The sequence below is a fragment of the Carya illinoinensis genome, chromosome 11, assembly GCF_018687715.1.
Source record: "Carya illinoinensis cultivar Pawnee chromosome 11, C.illinoinensisPawnee_v1, whole genome shotgun sequence".
Lineage (NCBI taxonomy): Eukaryota > Viridiplantae > Streptophyta > Magnoliopsida > Fagales > Juglandaceae > Carya > Carya illinoinensis.
The window spans coordinates 31,571,796-31,589,086 of NC_056762.1; the positions used below are offsets into that span (position 1 = coordinate 31,571,796).

General features: G+C 38.2%; 1 protein-coding gene across 3 annotated transcripts; it reads left to right on the top strand.

Annotated features, from left to right (window-relative positions):
- Positions 1-868: 868 nt before the first annotated feature.
- Positions 869-13,677, top strand: LOC122280999 (extra-large guanine nucleotide-binding protein 3). 3 transcript variants are annotated; one of them, XM_043092185.1, is made up of 9 exons: positions 869-1,097; positions 1,329-2,742; positions 2,916-3,053; positions 3,536-3,640; positions 3,727-3,906; positions 7,469-7,646; positions 11,558-11,805; positions 12,191-12,363; positions 12,783-13,677. In XM_043092185.1, the coding sequence occupies exons 2-9, from the start codon at positions 1,777-1,779 to the stop codon at positions 13,375-13,377; spliced, it is 2,583 nt and encodes an 860-aa protein (XP_042948119.1). In that variant the 5' UTR covers positions 869-1,097; positions 1,329-1,776; the 3' UTR covers positions 13,378-13,677. The 3 variants fall into 3 exon arrangements, with proteins under 3 accessions (XP_042948119.1, XP_042948118.1, XP_042948120.1); XM_043092184.1 differs by having other exon boundaries at positions 1,528-2,742; XM_043092186.1 differs by lacking the exon at positions 869-1,097 and adding an exon at positions 1,129-1,189 and having other exon boundaries at positions 1,528-2,742.
- Positions 13,678-17,291: the final 3,614 nt, after the last annotated feature.

The window sequence follows — 17,291 nt, forward strand, 5'->3', positions numbered from 1 at the left end:
GGGTGGCTGCCACGTGGGATGGCCGGTGGGGTTGGAGAGTATCAAACCAAACTCATATTTACATTTGTTTGACTAAATAAATTATTTAAATAAATTTCTTAATATTAATTTGACTTTTGAAAAATTAATTAACACGTGACCAGCTGATGGAGTAATATGTGTCTGCGGTTAATTGAGAATTAAAATGGACGGAAAATAAAAAAGAGAAATCCGATATAAAAAATTTAAAATTTTATTTGTATTTATTTTTATGTATTTTATTAACGTGATTAATTATATTATTTTTTTAATATAAAATAAATAATTTAATTAATTACATCGTATATAAAAAATACTTAAAAATAATTATATTTATATCAAAACTAAAAAAAAAAAAAATTATTAATAGCACGTAGCTAATCCTAAAAAAATGAAGAGACGAGATGATGACCCAAAAGCACAAGATTTTTTCGGGTTCGTAGAAGAGAATTATGAATTAATATTTTATTATTACGTGACGGAACCTCTATGGCATCTTTAAATTAATTATATTTAAACTTTAAAAGAACAGATGCAGGCCAATAATTATTATTATAATAATACACTGGTGATAATCTTATTATTAATTATTATAATAATGGCTTGATAAAGGGCATACAGACAGCCCCCACGCGCTTTCATAAGCGCCTCGTAGGAACATCCTTGTTTTGGTCGTGCGCATCATTTTTACGAATATCTTGGTCGTGCGCATCACTTTTATACACGCGCCAAGGCGACGCGTGTCTTTATCGGCCCCTGTCTTCGTCACTAGCAAAACTGGCAGGAAGCCAGGAGCTATTATAAGAGCTGTCAGGGAGAAATGTGGGGCCCATTTTCCAATCTATTTCCACCCTCCCCCCCCTCTCTCTCTCTCCCTCTCTCGCTCTCCGAACACAGTGAAAAAGCTTTTGGTATCGATGGGGATGTTGAGTTGAGTAAACGTGGGCTTTATATTTTTTTTGCAGAAGCTTTTTACCTTTGGTTCTTTCAGAGCCACCGAAACTGAAAAAATAGCTTGAGTGCTTCTTCGATTTTAACCTCAGATTCGCTTTCATTTTGTCCCTTTACACCCCCCCAAGGTACGTACTTATTCTGCCTCTCTCTCTCTCTCTCTCTCTCTCTCTCTCAAAAGTATATTTATCATTTTCTTTTTCTTTGATCTTTCTCTTGGGTGAGTAATCTTCCTTTGAATTTAGAATCTTTCTTTGTTCTGGTTTGTCATGGACTTGCTTTTTCGTTTTTGTTTTTAGTTTTTGTTTTTGTTGTTTACAAGTGGTTTGACCATTGATTGTTTCAAAAACTTGTGCTAGGAATACCAATGGCAATGACTACAATCTGCATATTTTCTTGAATTGTGCTGTATAAAATTGGGTGCCCGATTTTGACCTCAGGCACATTCAAGCCTTGTTATGGGTTTTGTTTATTTTTGTTTGAAAGTCGTGCTAAGACTCTGAAAAGTTATATTTGTTTTCAATTCTTTCTAATCAGTTTGTGGTTTGTCCTTTCAAGTTTGGAGGTTCTCGAAGGATGACCAGTCGACTGCGGCTGCTCGACGACTATTAAACGTTCTAAGTCGTAATTCAACTCTGTTTAGCTGCTTATTCTCTCCGATACTTTTCTGTATTTGGTGTCGAATGTTGTGCGGAGTTAAGAAGAATGCTTGAGCTTTTAGCGATCACATAGGATATAGTTGCGTGTTATTAGCGATCTTGAATTAAGTTAGTAGTTTGAGGCTCTATTTGAAGATTTATTAGTATTATGGCCAAAATGGAACAAAAGGGGGGAGAGAACTGGAGAGCAATGGTGAAAAATATGCTCCCACCAGGAGCCTCACTCCCGGAAGATGCTAGTGATATTGATTACTCTATTGCTTTGGAGTATGAAGGCCCGCCAGTTACTTATGAAGTCCCTAGAGTGGAACCCGTTGATCTAAATTCACGTGCAATCCCAACTGCAGAAACCCTATCTGAATCACAAAGAGCATCTGCTAATGTGGCTCCTCCAGTGGTTGAACCTGTACCGCTGCCAGTGTCTCGTATTGCTGGTTTCACGAGTTCACCTGCTCAGAGTCCACGGGTGTCAGGCAGTTCGGAGTCTGTGGTGTCTGTCTTGCAGAACCCCGGTTCTTCTTCAGCTTCTCCCTCAGCTTCGCCGGGTTCGGTTCATAATCCTCCCAAAAAGGTTGCTAATGAAGTAAGGAGAGCTCCGGTTGTCACTTTTAACACGGTTGATAGATCTGAGAGGAAAGAGGTTGAGGTGGGGAAGCCAGATTTTATGGATTATGTTGGGGTTTCAAAAGAAAAGAAGAAAAAGAAAAGTAGAGTTTGTTATCGGTGTCAAAAAGGGAAGTGGGAGACAAAGGAGTCATGCCTGGTATGTGATGCTAAGTATTGCAGCAATTGTGTGCTTAGAGCAATGGGATCAATGCCTGAAGGGCGCAAGTGTGTAACCTGCATTGGTCAGCCCATCGATGAATCAAAGCGGCTGAAATTGGGTAGACATTCAAGAGTATTATCCCGATTACTCAGTCCTTTGGAAGTCAAGCAGATTATGAAAGCAGAGAAAGAATGTTCTGCTAATCAGCTTCGACCAGAACAGCTAATTGTCAATGGATTCCCACTTAAGCCAGAAGAGATGGCAGAACTTCTTGGATGTCCTTTGCCTCCACGAAAGTTGAAGCCCGGTAGATATTGGTATGACAAGGAATCTGGTCTCTGGGGAAAGGTGGGGGCATGTTCAACATGGTGTTTTCTCTGAGTGTCTTTCACTTTGGCCTTTTGTAGTTGCATGTGTCAGAAAGTCTTTTTTTTTTCTCTGATGGGCTTGAATTTCTTTAAGCATCTCCTACTTACTAAAAAAAAAAAATTCTTTGACATCTCTTGTTGCTGATTTGACAGGAGGGAGAAAAACCTGATATAATCATAAGTTCAAACTTAAATTTCACTGGTAAACTAAACCCTGATGCAAGCAGTGGGAATACTGAAGTTTACATGAATGGACGAGAAATCACGAGGCTCGAGTTGAGGGTCCTTCGGGTAAGATATTTGGTTATTTTAGGTTAGTAGGCAAAGATTTTATTAAAGAACACAAAAAACACTAACTACTCAGGAAGTATACAAGAGGAGCTCTTTGGCTTGTTAACTGGACTTGGGTCTTATTTTGTTTGTAATAAACTTTTGTACTTCTTATAGGTTCCCTGTTGTAGAATTTCTTTGACAATATTGCAACTTCAGCTATCTCTCCTTTATTAAGAGCCCTCTTATAATTTATTGTTGAAAACAGGCCAACATTTCTCCTTGGTAATCAATTTGTTTCTAGAATATCTTCTCTAAATATTCCAGTAACAATTCACACTATATTTTTTCATCATTACTTAATTAGTTCTTGAAGAGTGAAGATTTTCTGTCCTGTTTGTGGTAGCTTACATTGTTTAGTTTGTGGTTAATATATTTACTAAAGAGAGAAGGATTTGGAGTCAATCTGATATCCTTACCAGCCAACTTTTTTATACTTTCAGCTGGCAAAAGTGCAGTGTCCTCGTGACACTCATTTTTGGGTCTATGATGACGGCCGTTATGAAGAGGAAGGTCAGAATAATATTAGAGGAAACATTTGGGAGAAGGTATATACTCAAAAACTATTGATTTAAAACCATATTTGATCCTAGGAGCCTTTTGAAACAGCTTGGACTTGCTTTTTGCTAGACAGGCATCAACACGGTTTGTCTGTAGCCTCTTCTCTTTACCTGTACCCCATGGTCAACCTCAAGGACCAAGAGATGAGGCTAGCAATTATACAATGGTTCCAAATTATCTGGAGCAGAAAAAAATTCAGAAGCTTCTTCTTCTTGGACTTCAAGGCTCTGGAACCAGCACTATCTTTAAGCAGGTACCCTATCAATATCTATTGCAGACTGATATTGTGCTTCTGCATCCACAAACTCACTCCCATGTTGTGAGACATTTCATAATGTCGGGTTCACTATGTAATCCATGTCTTGGTAGTTTCTATTTCTATGAATGTTGTAAAACATGGTGATGATCTTATAAAAAAAAAGAATTTTAGATACAGAAGCCTAATTGCCGAGGTCGATATGTGGCTGTGATATAATGCGTTCTTTTAAAAAAAAAAATATTCTACTTTTCAACAAGTCCACATCCATGTCTTGAGAGCAAAAAATTGTCTTTACATGAAAGAATATTGTAAGAACTTTCAGGGTCACTAAGGCAGCACCAGGGCTATGAAGAAATATGTAGATTGATATCAACCAATAGGTCTGCAAGTTTCACATCTAAGTATTCGATCTGATAGTTTATGATATTGATATATATTTAAAAGCAAAATAAGAAGAAAGGATATTTTTAGATATAAGTAGTACATGGATTCTTGGGCTTGGTTTGGATGACCAAATGTAGTACTCAAGCTTTAGGCTTGCTTAAAGTGGATGCATAATACAGTAATGGTGACTTTACTCCAAAAAAGAAAAAACAAATAAGTAGGAGAAGGAAAGAAAGAAGATCTCTGTGTGAAGCTCAGCGTGGTTGGCATTCAAAACTGACCTGAAGTGGATGATTTAAAGTCACCTTGAAGAAAACCATAGATGTTTGATATCTGGTAGAAGACAAAGAAAAATGCGAATCACATCTAAGTCAAACTGGACATTTTGTGTTGCCAGAATCAGTCAGATTCTGAGCTTCTAACTCATAAATTATATAAGTTTCCCAATGAGAGTATCAAGGATTGCAGATGTACCTAACTCAGAAGCATTATGTAGTTGTGTGGGGTGAAAATCATGCTCGGCTTGATTAGTTAAATAAGCCTCATATTTATACTCAAGCTCAGCTCAGATTTTATGTGATTTACTCCATCCACAGCTTCCTCCCAATCTACAATATTCCATGGCAAATAATGACTATGCGCAAAGCCAACGATTTAACCAGTTTCGTGTAGGGAAACTTTCGAGAGTGCGGTGCACAGGACCGAGGTTTACTCTGCATGGGTGGGTTCGAAGGTCCCTGCCTTGGAGAGGTTCCCTGACATCAAAAATAAAAAAATGTACAGATCTCTGAAGAAAAAACTTTTTTGATCAGTAGCTCTGGAAATAAAATACAAATCACCACAACTGTTAGGGTTAGCACTTACAGCTTGGAAATACCTAATAAACCTAGGATATGGACTTGTACAAACATGTCGGGGCTTTGGCTTGGTATGGAACTAAGTTCCCACTAGGGTACCTCATCCCTGAACTCCTAGGCCCACCTTTTCACATTTCACTTTTGTGTGATGACACTCAAAATGACTCACATTGATTCAAATATGGTGCTAAACATATCTAGGGACATGCACTCAAATTTAATGTCTGTGACTTAGTTAAAATGTGCATAGGTATTCAATAAATTTGAGAATAACAGGAAATTTCTGCTTCCTAATGTTGTAAATTTCATTTGATGTAAAATTTGTATAGGTTGAAATTCTGTAAGAGATCCTATCCATATTTAGATTGTATTTGCTTTGATATGAACAGATGTAAACTTTGGCATTTTCATTTCAAGACAAATAGGAAATATCTTTAAGCATGTTGTTATGTATGCAAACTTCAATGGTATTAATACATTTTGGGTGATGGAATTATGAGAAAATAGGTGCTCATTGAACTTGACAAATTTGTCTCTGTGTTTCTTATCCTTTTCTTACAGTCTATTCCAGGGCTGAGCAGGGTGAGTCACCCAGACCTGCCCCGCCCACCCAATCTGCCCAGTCCTCTAGGAAACGGGTGGGCATATTAAACTTATGTTTCAGAAGAAGTGGGTGGGTTCCCGCCCGCCCACTTCTGTAATATATAAATATAAGAAAAACATATGCATTTTTCTACTTTTTTTTTTGATAGGTAAAAGAAGTTTTATTGATCCTCGTAAATAGGTAAAAGAAGTTTTCTACTTTCTTTTCCCATCTCATCGTTTCTCCTCTTCCTTCTCCTTTCCACTCCCTTCTTCTAACCATCACCATTGTCACTTGTGTGATCTTTGTTGTTGATGGTTTAATATGTAGGTTTGTTTGTGGAAGTTATGGGTTTATGTACCTGTTGGGCCTCTCTACCTAATAGCTTAGCTTTTGGGTCAGCTTCTATAACATTATATCTAAGCGTGGTTTGTTTGTTGGCTCCATATGCAGACCCTTTTTTGTCATTTGGGCTTGACAAAAGTGGGGTGTCATAAAAATACCCCGTTGATTTGTTGGGGACTTCAGTATGATTTCTATACTGGTTAGTTCTCCACTTAATAGGTTAAACTTTTAATTTGGATATTCTAACATGTTATATGCTGACTTGTCCTTGTCTTTGGTGAAAGCTGCAGAAGCTGAAAGACTAAGAGTGTGTGTTCCTTTTATTTTTTTTATTTAAGTCCTTTTAGTGTTGACAGATTTTATAGTATCTCAACCTACGAGGCTAGTATTTAAATCCAGATGTTGACTTTGGATTTGAATGAAACCAATAAATTTGTGGAGTTGAGGGCAGGAGCCCTTCCAACTCGAGGGAGTTAATAAAGTCATATCCCAACTGTATTTGCCAGCCTTTTGGGCCTTTTCTGTTAGCTTTATCTTGTATACTTCGGATACAAATTTTGTTGTCTTTTAATAAAACCATTTCGTTTACTAATATAAAAATATATTTACCTGCTACAAGACTTTCTTTCCCTCAATTATGATATTTTCCTTTCCTGTAAAGAGGTTGTCTAAAATGAGGGGCTCTCATCTCTCTTTTGACAAGTTACTTTCACCTTTGCCATGTGTTAATCATATGTTTTTTTACAAGCACAACATCAGGCACAAGAATCTCACTTTCGCCTAAAACATAATGGTATTATCAAGTTTGACTTATGTGTTTAACCTCATCTTTGAAGTTTTCCTCCTAGAATTTTAAAGCTCAGAGCTGTAAATAAATGAATATGGTACTGCAAGTCCAGAAATTAATGTCAAGTATTATAGCATTTGGGAAGGCTTGTGAATTCTCTAAGAAAGTGCACACATTTTAGCATCTCTCTGCAATAATATATAAACGCAATATTGGCTGAATAATGTATATTTATTCGAGTACGGTAGACGGTGAGGGATATTTGCTTATAGGATGCTTGAGCTTTTAAGATATAATGAATTTCACTTTTTGGGGTTTCACACGTGTGCACTCTCCTGCCCCCACCCACACATGCGAATACGCAAGTTTGCACACACTCATTCACAGCTCCTTTAGTTGCATTTTATGGTTCCAACTTGTTCTCAACTTAACAAACTATAATCACAAGCATATTTTCGTGATGTATATTTCTGGTTTTGCCGAATGCCATGTCTCACGGAAGCCTTTTGTATATTTGTTTCCATTGATGTGCATATTTTTCCCCTGTATAATTCATTGCTATTGATTCCCATTTGCCCCCGGTAATTTATCAACGAGCAGGCCAAATTTTTATATGGGAACAAGTTTAGCACAGAAGAATTGCAGGACATTAAGCTGATGATCCAGAGTAACGTGTATAGATATATCAGCATTTTGCTTGATGGGCGGGAGCGCTTTGAGGAGGAGACTGTGTCTAGAATGACAGCACTAGGTACCCTTTATCAGAACACTGAAACAGGTAATCTCTGCAAATATAAACTGTTTTTCTTTAAAGTCAAAGTAGTTGATGCATATTAATATCCCCTTCATGACTTTCTTGTATCACTAGACCATCATGCATAGGTGTTGCTCCTGTATATGTCACAAATACTTGGGCTATGCCTATTATTTCCATCAATAAAATTTCTTATTTACTGATCAGAAAGATATCCTCTAGGTTACTTAACACTAGTGTGGATTTCTTAAAATATATTTTTTTTTTTTTTTTGATAAGTAAAACGGTAGTATTAATAATAAAAGGCATAGCCCAAGTACACAAGATGGTATACAAGAGATAAGACCTATCTAGGTCGCTATAGAAGTTGCAAGGAACTCATGTACATTTAAACCATTAAAGTCTATAGCTAGAGTCCACAGGAATAAAGTACTGAAAAAAATAGAACTAAGCTCCTCTTTTGTCCGCTCCTTATCTTCGAAAGTTCTCTCATTGCGCTCTTGCCAAATACACCACATAATACAAATAGGGATCATCTTCCACACCGCTTTGATTTGTGAATCTCCACCCGGCATCACCCAACTGGCCAATAATTCTACCACTGACTCCGGCACTACCCAATTTAACCCTACTCGACTGAAAACTTCACACCACAAAGCTCTAGCTGTCTCACAATGAAGCAGGAGATGGTTTACTGTCTCTCCAGTTTTCTTACACATACAACACCAATCAGTGATGATGATCCGACGCTTACGCAAATTATCGGTAGTCAAGATCTTTCCCAACGCTGCTGTCCAGGTGAAGAAAAGTGACTTGGAAGGCGCCTTATTCCTCCACAAGCTTTTCCATGGGAAAGGAGGATTTGGTATATTTGTAAGGGCCTTATAATAAGAGCGGACTGAGAAAGTACCCTTACCCACCGGTTTCCACCATAGCTTATCTTCATGTCTTCCATTCATCTTCATAGAGTACACTAGGCTGAAAAACTCTGTGAAGCTATTTACTTCCCAATCATGTGCTGTTCTACAGAAAGAGACGTTCCAATGGACTTGATCCCCTGAACGAACTAAAAGATCTGCCACCGAAGCTTCTGGATCACAAGCCACTCGAAAAACCAACGGGAAGGAATCCTTCAAAGCCTCCTCCCCACACCAGATATCTCTCCAAAATTTTATACGTGTGCCCTCCCCCACCAATAGTTTCGTATGGTTGACAAACAACCCCCACCCTCTTCTTATATGCTTCCAAATCCCCACCCCATAAGGCCCAGGCCCCTCTCTAGTGCACCATCCCCCCCATAAGCTGCCATGTTTACTCTCGACTACTAATTTCCATAATGCTTCCGGTTCTCTATTGTATCTCCATAACCATTTCCCGAGTAGTGCCCGATTGAATTTTCTTAAGTTCTTTATCCCTAACCCACCTGAAGAAATTGGTCTGCATACCTTATCCCAACTGATTAAGTGAAACTTGAATTCATCTCCTATCCCACTCCAAAGGAAATCACGGTACAATCTTTCTATTCGTGCCGCCACGGAAACTGGAATAGGGAAAAGAGATAGAAAATAAGTAGGTAAGTTAGAAAGAGTTCTCTTAATTAGAGTCACACGGCCTCGTTTCGACAAATACAATCTCTTCCATCCAGCCAATCTTCGCTCTATCTTCTCCATCACTGGATCCCAAATAGAAACAGCTCGTGAAGGCGCCCCCAAAGGTAGGCCCAAATAGGTCATAGGGAGAGCAGCGACCTTACATCCCAACGTACTAGCCAACTGACTAATGCTACTGACATTCCCAACAAGAACTAACTCTGATTTATCAAAGTTCACCCTCAAACCTAACGCTGCTTCGAAGCATAACAGAAGTGCTTTAAGTGTCCTCAGTTGTTCTTTTTCAGCCTCACAAAATATTAAAGTGTCATCTGCAAAAAGTAAGTGGGAAATTGAGATTTGGCCCCTGTTCAGATCACCCACTGAAAATCCAGCCAGTAGACCATTGGTAACTAACGCCATTAGCATCCTACTCAGAGCCTCCATGATGATGACAAAAAGAAATGGGGATAAAGGATCTCCCTGTCTTAGACCCCTCGAACTGTTAAAGAAACCTTCTGGACTGCCATTGATCAACACTGAAAATCTTGTTGTTGAAATACACCATCTAATCCACCTACACCATTGTTCCCCAAAGCCACACCTCTTTATTAGATAAATGAGGAAATCCCAATTTACGTGGTCATATGCCTTTTCCATGTCTAGCTTACAAATGATCCCTGCAATACCAGACTTTAATCTACTATCTAGGCATTCATTGGCTATTAGGACCGAATCTAGAATTTGACGACCCCTAACAAAGGCATTTTGTGGCTTTGAAATTATCTTGCAGATGGCTACACCCAATCTGTTAGCTAGCACCTTTGAGATAATTTTGTAAATCCCATTGATGAGACTAACAGGCCTAAAGTCCTTCACTTCCGAAGCCTCAGTCTTCTTCGGTATTAAGGCGATAAAGGTCGCATTCAGGCTTTTCTCAAATTTCCCAAACAAGAAAAGTTCCTGAAAGACATTCAAAATATCATCTTTTACCACCTCCCAACAAGTTTGGAAGAATCCCATCGAAAATCCGTCTGGTCCTGGTGCTTTATCTTTCCCCATTCGTCTGATCACTTCATACACCTCCTCTTCCTCAAAAGCTCTTTCCAACCATGATGCGGTCTGTGGTTCAATCAAATCAAATTCAAGTCCATCCAGTTTTGGCCTCCATCCCTCTCTTTCTGTAAATAGCTGTTCAAAAAAATTCAGCATGCTCCCGGATCACAAGAACCTCCGTACATTCACTACCATTGATTCTCAGCATCTCAATGGTATTATTCCTCCTATGAGAATTTGCCACTCTATGGAAGAATTTTGTATTTCAGTCATTAATTTTAATTAGAAGGTTTCTTTCAATATTATCCCTACACATAGCTTGGTGAGATACAATGAATTGGGGGAAGGGGATTAGAAATTCTCTGAAGGGCAAAATTTGAACTCTTTACCAAAATACTCGTTAAATTTCTTAGAACTCCACTATGGAGTTATCCAACAAAAATCTGGATCTTGATCAACTAAGTAAATACACTTGTATAGTGTCATTCTTTATGAAAAAATTCAATGAACTCCAGAAAATTCAAATCTTTGATGTAAGTATTGGAGCATTGTGCCATGTTTATGAATGTCTTAATTCAGAGAAATGTTATTGCCAACTAGCTTCTTTTATGGAGACTGCACTATGAGGATATAAGCCCCTATGACTGCCTATGCATCTATTCTTGTTGGACATGTATTGATTGTCTGTAAGGTTAAATTTTGATTGCAATATTGAGTTGCTCTTGTACTTATCAATTCTCAGTAGCTTTAAGAAATTCTCATGTCTTCTTCTCCAGAATACGTTTGTGTCTTCTTATGTTACATGAAATGTTGTCAGTGGGATGAAGTTTCTGAGATGGGAAATCTTATTGACCACATCCATTTTGCTAAATCTTCGATGTAATAGCAGAGTTACCATAAACAACTTTTGAATCAACTTTTCTTGGGCTAAATTTAGTTGAAGGTAAACATTCAATGAGAAGCCAGTGCTGTGATTGCATACCGTAAAGGGGTATTGAGAATTCTTCATTTTGACTTTTACAATTAGTATTAACTATAAAGTCTAAAAGCAAATGAGTTCTATGAGAAGTTCCTGTTATATATTATCCTCAACCATTCATCTTAAAGAGAATAGGCGTATTGAGGTGGTATGGAAATAAGAACCTTTAACTTTGTTAAGGGCAACTAAATTCTTTTTGAATGTCAATGAAACAATTATGTCAATCAGACCACATATGTCGTGAAGAAGGTATTACACAACTGCTTTTCAATGATTCAAGTATGTAAGATCTGATTTCAATCTTGTTTCAGATGGAGAGGTGGACCCAAAAAAAAGTAGTCAAAGTGTCTATTCCATCAACCCAAGGTTGAAGCATTTCTCCGACTGGCTCCTAGATATTATAGCCACTGGAGACTTGGATGCATTCTTCCCTGCTGCAACTCGGGAATATGCTCCATTAGTTGAAGAAGTGTGGAAGGATCCTGCTATACAGGAAACATATAAGAGAAAAGATGAGCTTCACTTCCTTCCGGATGTTGCTGAGTACTTCTTGAGCAGGGTATTTCAAGACATTGATGCATCTCTATTTATATTTCATCATACAAACTTAAGCAGTGAAACTCTTTACCTTGCCACATGTTTGTGTAGTTTGTAGTTACCACATGAATTGCTGTTGATTTATTTTTGGCAAAACTAAGTTCTTCCTGAAATAGAATGTGTGCACCCCCCCCCCCCCCCCCCCCCACTTTTTCTCTCCGGGGGGGCACGGGATCCAAAGAATGCTGTATTTGTTTGTCTTTAGTCAGTTTGGCTCACTCTTGGACCTTGTGCAGTTGAACAGATTGAAACTTTTTCATTACATCTTTTATCAATGTTCTCTCTGATCAAGATAAAGTAAATAAGTAATCTTGAACGGCTTCATAAGTTAATCTTGTTTCTTTCAGGCTGTCGAGGTATCTAGCAATGAATATGAACCTTCAGAGAGAGACATACTCTATGCAGAAGGGGTGACTCAGGGAAATGGTTTGGCTTTCATAGAGTTCTTGCTTGATGATCGTAGCCCAATGTCTGAAACCTACACAGACAATGTAGAGGCTCAACCTCCACCTCTAACCAAGTAATTTACAATCCTGCATATACAATCCTCACCCAATTTTTCCATTCAGTCTGAAAATCTCTGGTGTGATATCTGTGATTCTGTGTAATGGCAATATAGTGATTTCAGCTATTGTAGATGCCACGCTCACCTAATTTCTGACCCAATATGACCTGGGTGCACCTACGACGAGCCCTTCTAATTTGTTATCATTATTAATATTGGAAATATCATTGCTATAATATTTTTGGAAGGCTAGATTTTTTTTATTTTTTATTTTATCTTGAATCTGATCACACTTGGTGGTAAAAATGGCCCCTGTGATGTCAAAAATAATTTTGAAGTTTATGAATTTGAACTACTGTTTCCACTTTCCTCCCATTTGCCATCTTATATGCGATCTTAGAATCTTGAACATTATTGTGTTTGTGTTTTGACAGATACCAACTTATAAGGGTAAATGCCAAGGGGATGAACGAGGGATGTAAGTGGGTGGAAATGTTTGAAGACGTTAATGTGGTAGTCTTCTGTGTTGCCCTTAGTGACTATGATCAGATCGGGCTGGCCTCAGAAAGTAGTGGAAGTGGAGCCGTACTTCAGAACAAAATGATGCAAAGCAAGGAGCTGTTTGAGAGTATGGTTAGGCACCCTTGCTTTAAGGATACCCCATTTGTCTTGATATTAAACAAGTATGATCTGTTTGAGGAGAAGCTGAATCGGGTGCCTTTAAGTTCTTGTGACTGGTTCAATGACTTCAGTCCGGTGCGGACCCATAATAACAACCAGTCGTTGGCCCATCAAGCATACTTCTATGTCGCAATGAAGTTCAAAGACCTCTATGCTTCCCTCACAAGTAGAAAGCTTTTTGTGTGGCAAGCTAGGGCAAGAGATCGACTGACCATCGATGAGGCATTCAAGTATATAAGAGAGGTTCTCAAGTGGGAGGAAGATAAGGATGGGAACTGCTATGGTGGAGCGGAGGATTCGTTTTATAGTACAGACGTGAGCTCCTCGCCATTTGTCAGGCAAGAATGAAGTGCTTTAGAGATCTTAAATGTATTTTCTTAACCGATAAAAGTGAGGTGGGGAAAATGTAATGTGCTTGCCATCATCTGCTCATCAGGTTATTCGTGTTTTTATTTTCAATCGCCAATTTTTAGTGATAATGGCTTGGCCAGCTTCTTCAAGTTTAAATTTTGGTGGGTGGGTTTTCTGAGTTTTGTCTCTGATGGTTGTTGATTGATGTTATGTATATATATGTTAGTTTATTTGCATTTGAAACTCCTTGGTTGCAAGGCTTCAGCAGATTTATATGCTAGATTGGAGTGATGGAAATATGCCCGGAATGTGTTTTACAATCAATTTTTTGTTTTTTTAAATTTTTATATCCTTAAGTATCTGAGTCAGCTTGCACACACCTCAACTAATCCAACGGGACTCTGAAGTTAATGGCTAGGTAAACTTCCAAAGGCCCTGAGGGGACTCGAACTAGTGACCATTGGGGAGTAAACCTAACGTCTGACTAACTGAGTTACCTCTCGAAGTTTGTGTTTTACAATCATAGGAAATGTCAATTAAATAGGAAGTTAAATTATTATATATTGTCCATAATAATGGAGGAGGAGATGGTATAATGGTAATTAGTCTAGATGTTGAAACTTTTAGACACAATGGATCTCTCCATTTAAAAGTCGAATGGAAATGATGGGGCAAGCCTAGCACGAGGCTTTGATCATTGGGATAGTTGAGGATTCTAAGAGTTCTTCAAAAAGAAAAAGAGAATTGTAATGTGGTTGATTAATATCTCCTCTTAAAGATATCACACTGCAATCATAAAATAAGCCTTTTGATATGTTCACTTCAGCTAACCAAGAGTTTATGGACAGTTGAGCTAAGGGTTATGGGGGAAATTAGCTAAAACATCCTGAACTTTTAATTGACATTTCTCAAAAGTGTAGTTTTTAAAAGTTTTACTTGTCAAATTAGGTTGCATTTGGATATTGAGATGAGTTGAGTTATTTATGAATAGTAATGAATTAAGATGGTAGAGTGAGTTTTGTAGAGCTCACTTTAGATGAGTTTAGATGTGTTTAGATATTAAAATGAGTTTAGAGATATTTATGAGAAGTTGAAAATGGTTGTGAGTCTCACGTATAAAGAGATATTAAGTTGAAAATGTTATAGGTCCCATATGTAAAGAGGTTTTGAATTAAGATGAGTTTAGTAATTTGAGAATTAAGTATTTGGATGTTAGATTCAGTTTAAAATTATATTAAACTGAGTTGATCTCAATTGAATCTAACAAACAGGGCATGTTCAAGTCAATCCCTAACTGTTAAAAAGTTAAAAAATAATAATAATCTGATCATGGTTTGACCAAGGGTAGAATCTCAAGAAATTTTGCCCTTTTTTCAAGGCATTATGAAAATTGCACTTATATGTTTAATCAGCTTTGCTACATACAGTCGCCACATGCAGTCGGCGTGCAGTCGACTGTAAGGAATGAATAAAAAAAAATTATAAAAAAATTTTTTTATATTCAAGGGGACGTACATGAATTATAAAAAGTTATAAAAATAATTTTTTTTTTCATGTAGGTCCCATATTAATTTTTTTTTACAGCCGACTGCATCTCCCGACTGCAAAAAGTATTTCTCATGTTTAATTCGGGTCGATTTGTTTTTGTCAATTCTGCTCCGTACAAGCGACGTGTGCAAGCGGGAGTAGGGGTGCTACCCGCACCATACGGTGCGGGGTAGCCCCCCCTGGCATGGGGTGGATGGGGAAAATCCCCCCCGTCCCCCGCCTCCGATGTGCGGGGGCGGGGTACCCTGTCCAGCATGACGGGGTATGGGGTGGGGGGCCAGTCCGTTCGGCCCCCCGCACCCCCCTTGGGCCCAGAAGCAATTTCTGGGCCATTTTGGGCCCATAAATCTCAGCAATGGGCCAAAATGGCCCACAAGTCAAAAATACCTTGTAGGCCATTTTCATTTTTTAGCCCATAAAAGTATAAGTAAAAAAGAAAAAAAAAAATTTCCGAAGTTTAAAAGAAAAAAAAAAGTGTTATGTCTAAGAGTCTAATACGTAATAAACTAATAATAATAACTAAGCTATTACAAAATTGAAAGGCTAAACAATTACAAAATTACAAACATAAAAGTGTCCAAAGGACATTGTATCAACATTACAAATTATTGAATACAAAATTTTTACAAATCATTAAAAATTGATTATTCTAAAGAGGCTTGTCAGCTGTGGCTTGTCTTTGAGTCAAGGGGTGTGACAGTTGAGGCGGCCCAGACTTGAGCACATTTTTATGTTGCAGAGGTGCTAGACGTCTCATGTGTTACTACAAAAATTAATATTAAAATTAATAACGATAAAATGGAAATGAATATAAAAAAATTAAAATAATAAAATAAAAAATAATTACCAGGTGGTCCAAATCCAAACTGATCACCACCCTCATCGGTCTCCTTAAAATCTAAAATATCCGGAACATGAATATCCTTTCCTATCGTCCAACTCTGTGTGCATATCAATGCCTCTACAGTTGTAGGAGACAATGAACTACGGAAAGGATCCAATATACGACCTCCGGTACTAAAGGCTGACTCTGAGACAACGGTGCTAATAGGGATGGCCAAAATACAGCGGGCAATCTCAGAAATGATGGGATATTTCTTTGAGGCATTCTTCCACCATCCTAATATATCGAAATGATCATCATCATCTTGGACCATATCCGCTGACAAATAGTTGTCTAACTCAGAAACAACCTCCGTAGATTGATGGACTAGTGTGGGATTCTGTGCGAGGGTCTTAGTCCACGGCATTCTGCGCTTCTTTGTAGGAGGCCCGGTCACGATGTCTGTAGAAGGAGTTGGGGTCGGTGTATGTGTCTTCGATGTAGTACCACCCTTAATTGCCATAAACTCGTCATACAATTTTTTCAGGGTATCTCGGGCCAATTCACCAATAATGTCAGTCCATACCTGATCGTGAACAAGTCCCAACCCATATAACAAGCCTGAAACTTTCAGACGGGGATCAAGAATAACAGCCACATATAAGAAAATATTCATTCTAGTCAAATCTCCCCAATACTTGTCATATTTTAGCATCATGGAACTTGCCATCCCCCTCATCCTTTCATTGGAACCCCTACGCATATCTTCTAATTCTTCTTTTACCCTACATATTTGTTGACAAAACCCATGGGATGTAGGGTACAAAGAACCAGATATATTCAACGTGACATCATAAAATAATCCAAGAAAATCAACGAAAGTAGAAACTACCACCCAATCATCATCATTAGGCTTTCGTGATCCCCCTTGCTCATCAAAGTATTTGACATATTGGATGTCTTCATCACCCAATAATTGAAAGGCTGCCTTATATTCCTAAGCCGCCTCCAACATCAAGAAGGTTGAGTTCTATCTGGTAGGAATATCAATACAAAGACCCTTCTTCGATTTTATGCCCGCAGCCTTTGCAGCAACTTTGAATTTCTCCAATCTAGAAGGAGAAGACCTCACCCATTTCACAGCCATTCTAACTCATGCAACCGAGTCATCAACATCTTTCAACCCCTCAGTCACAATTAAATTCAAAATATGTGCAGCACATCTAACATGCAAGTATTCACCACCCAAGAATGTCTTATTTGCATCTTTAAGATAATTCTTTAGATATCCCAATGCGACATCATTAGATGACGCATTATCAACTGACACAGACAAAACCTTTTCCAACCCCCACTCCTTTATTGCGGCCTCCAATGCCTTCCCAATCGTCTCACCCTTATGATCAGTTATTTGACAAAATTTAATAATCTTTTTGTGCAGAACCCAATCAGCATCAACAAAATGCACAGTCAACGACATGTAATTCATATTTTGGATAGAAGTCCAAGTATCGGTAGTGAGGCAAACTACCAAACCCGC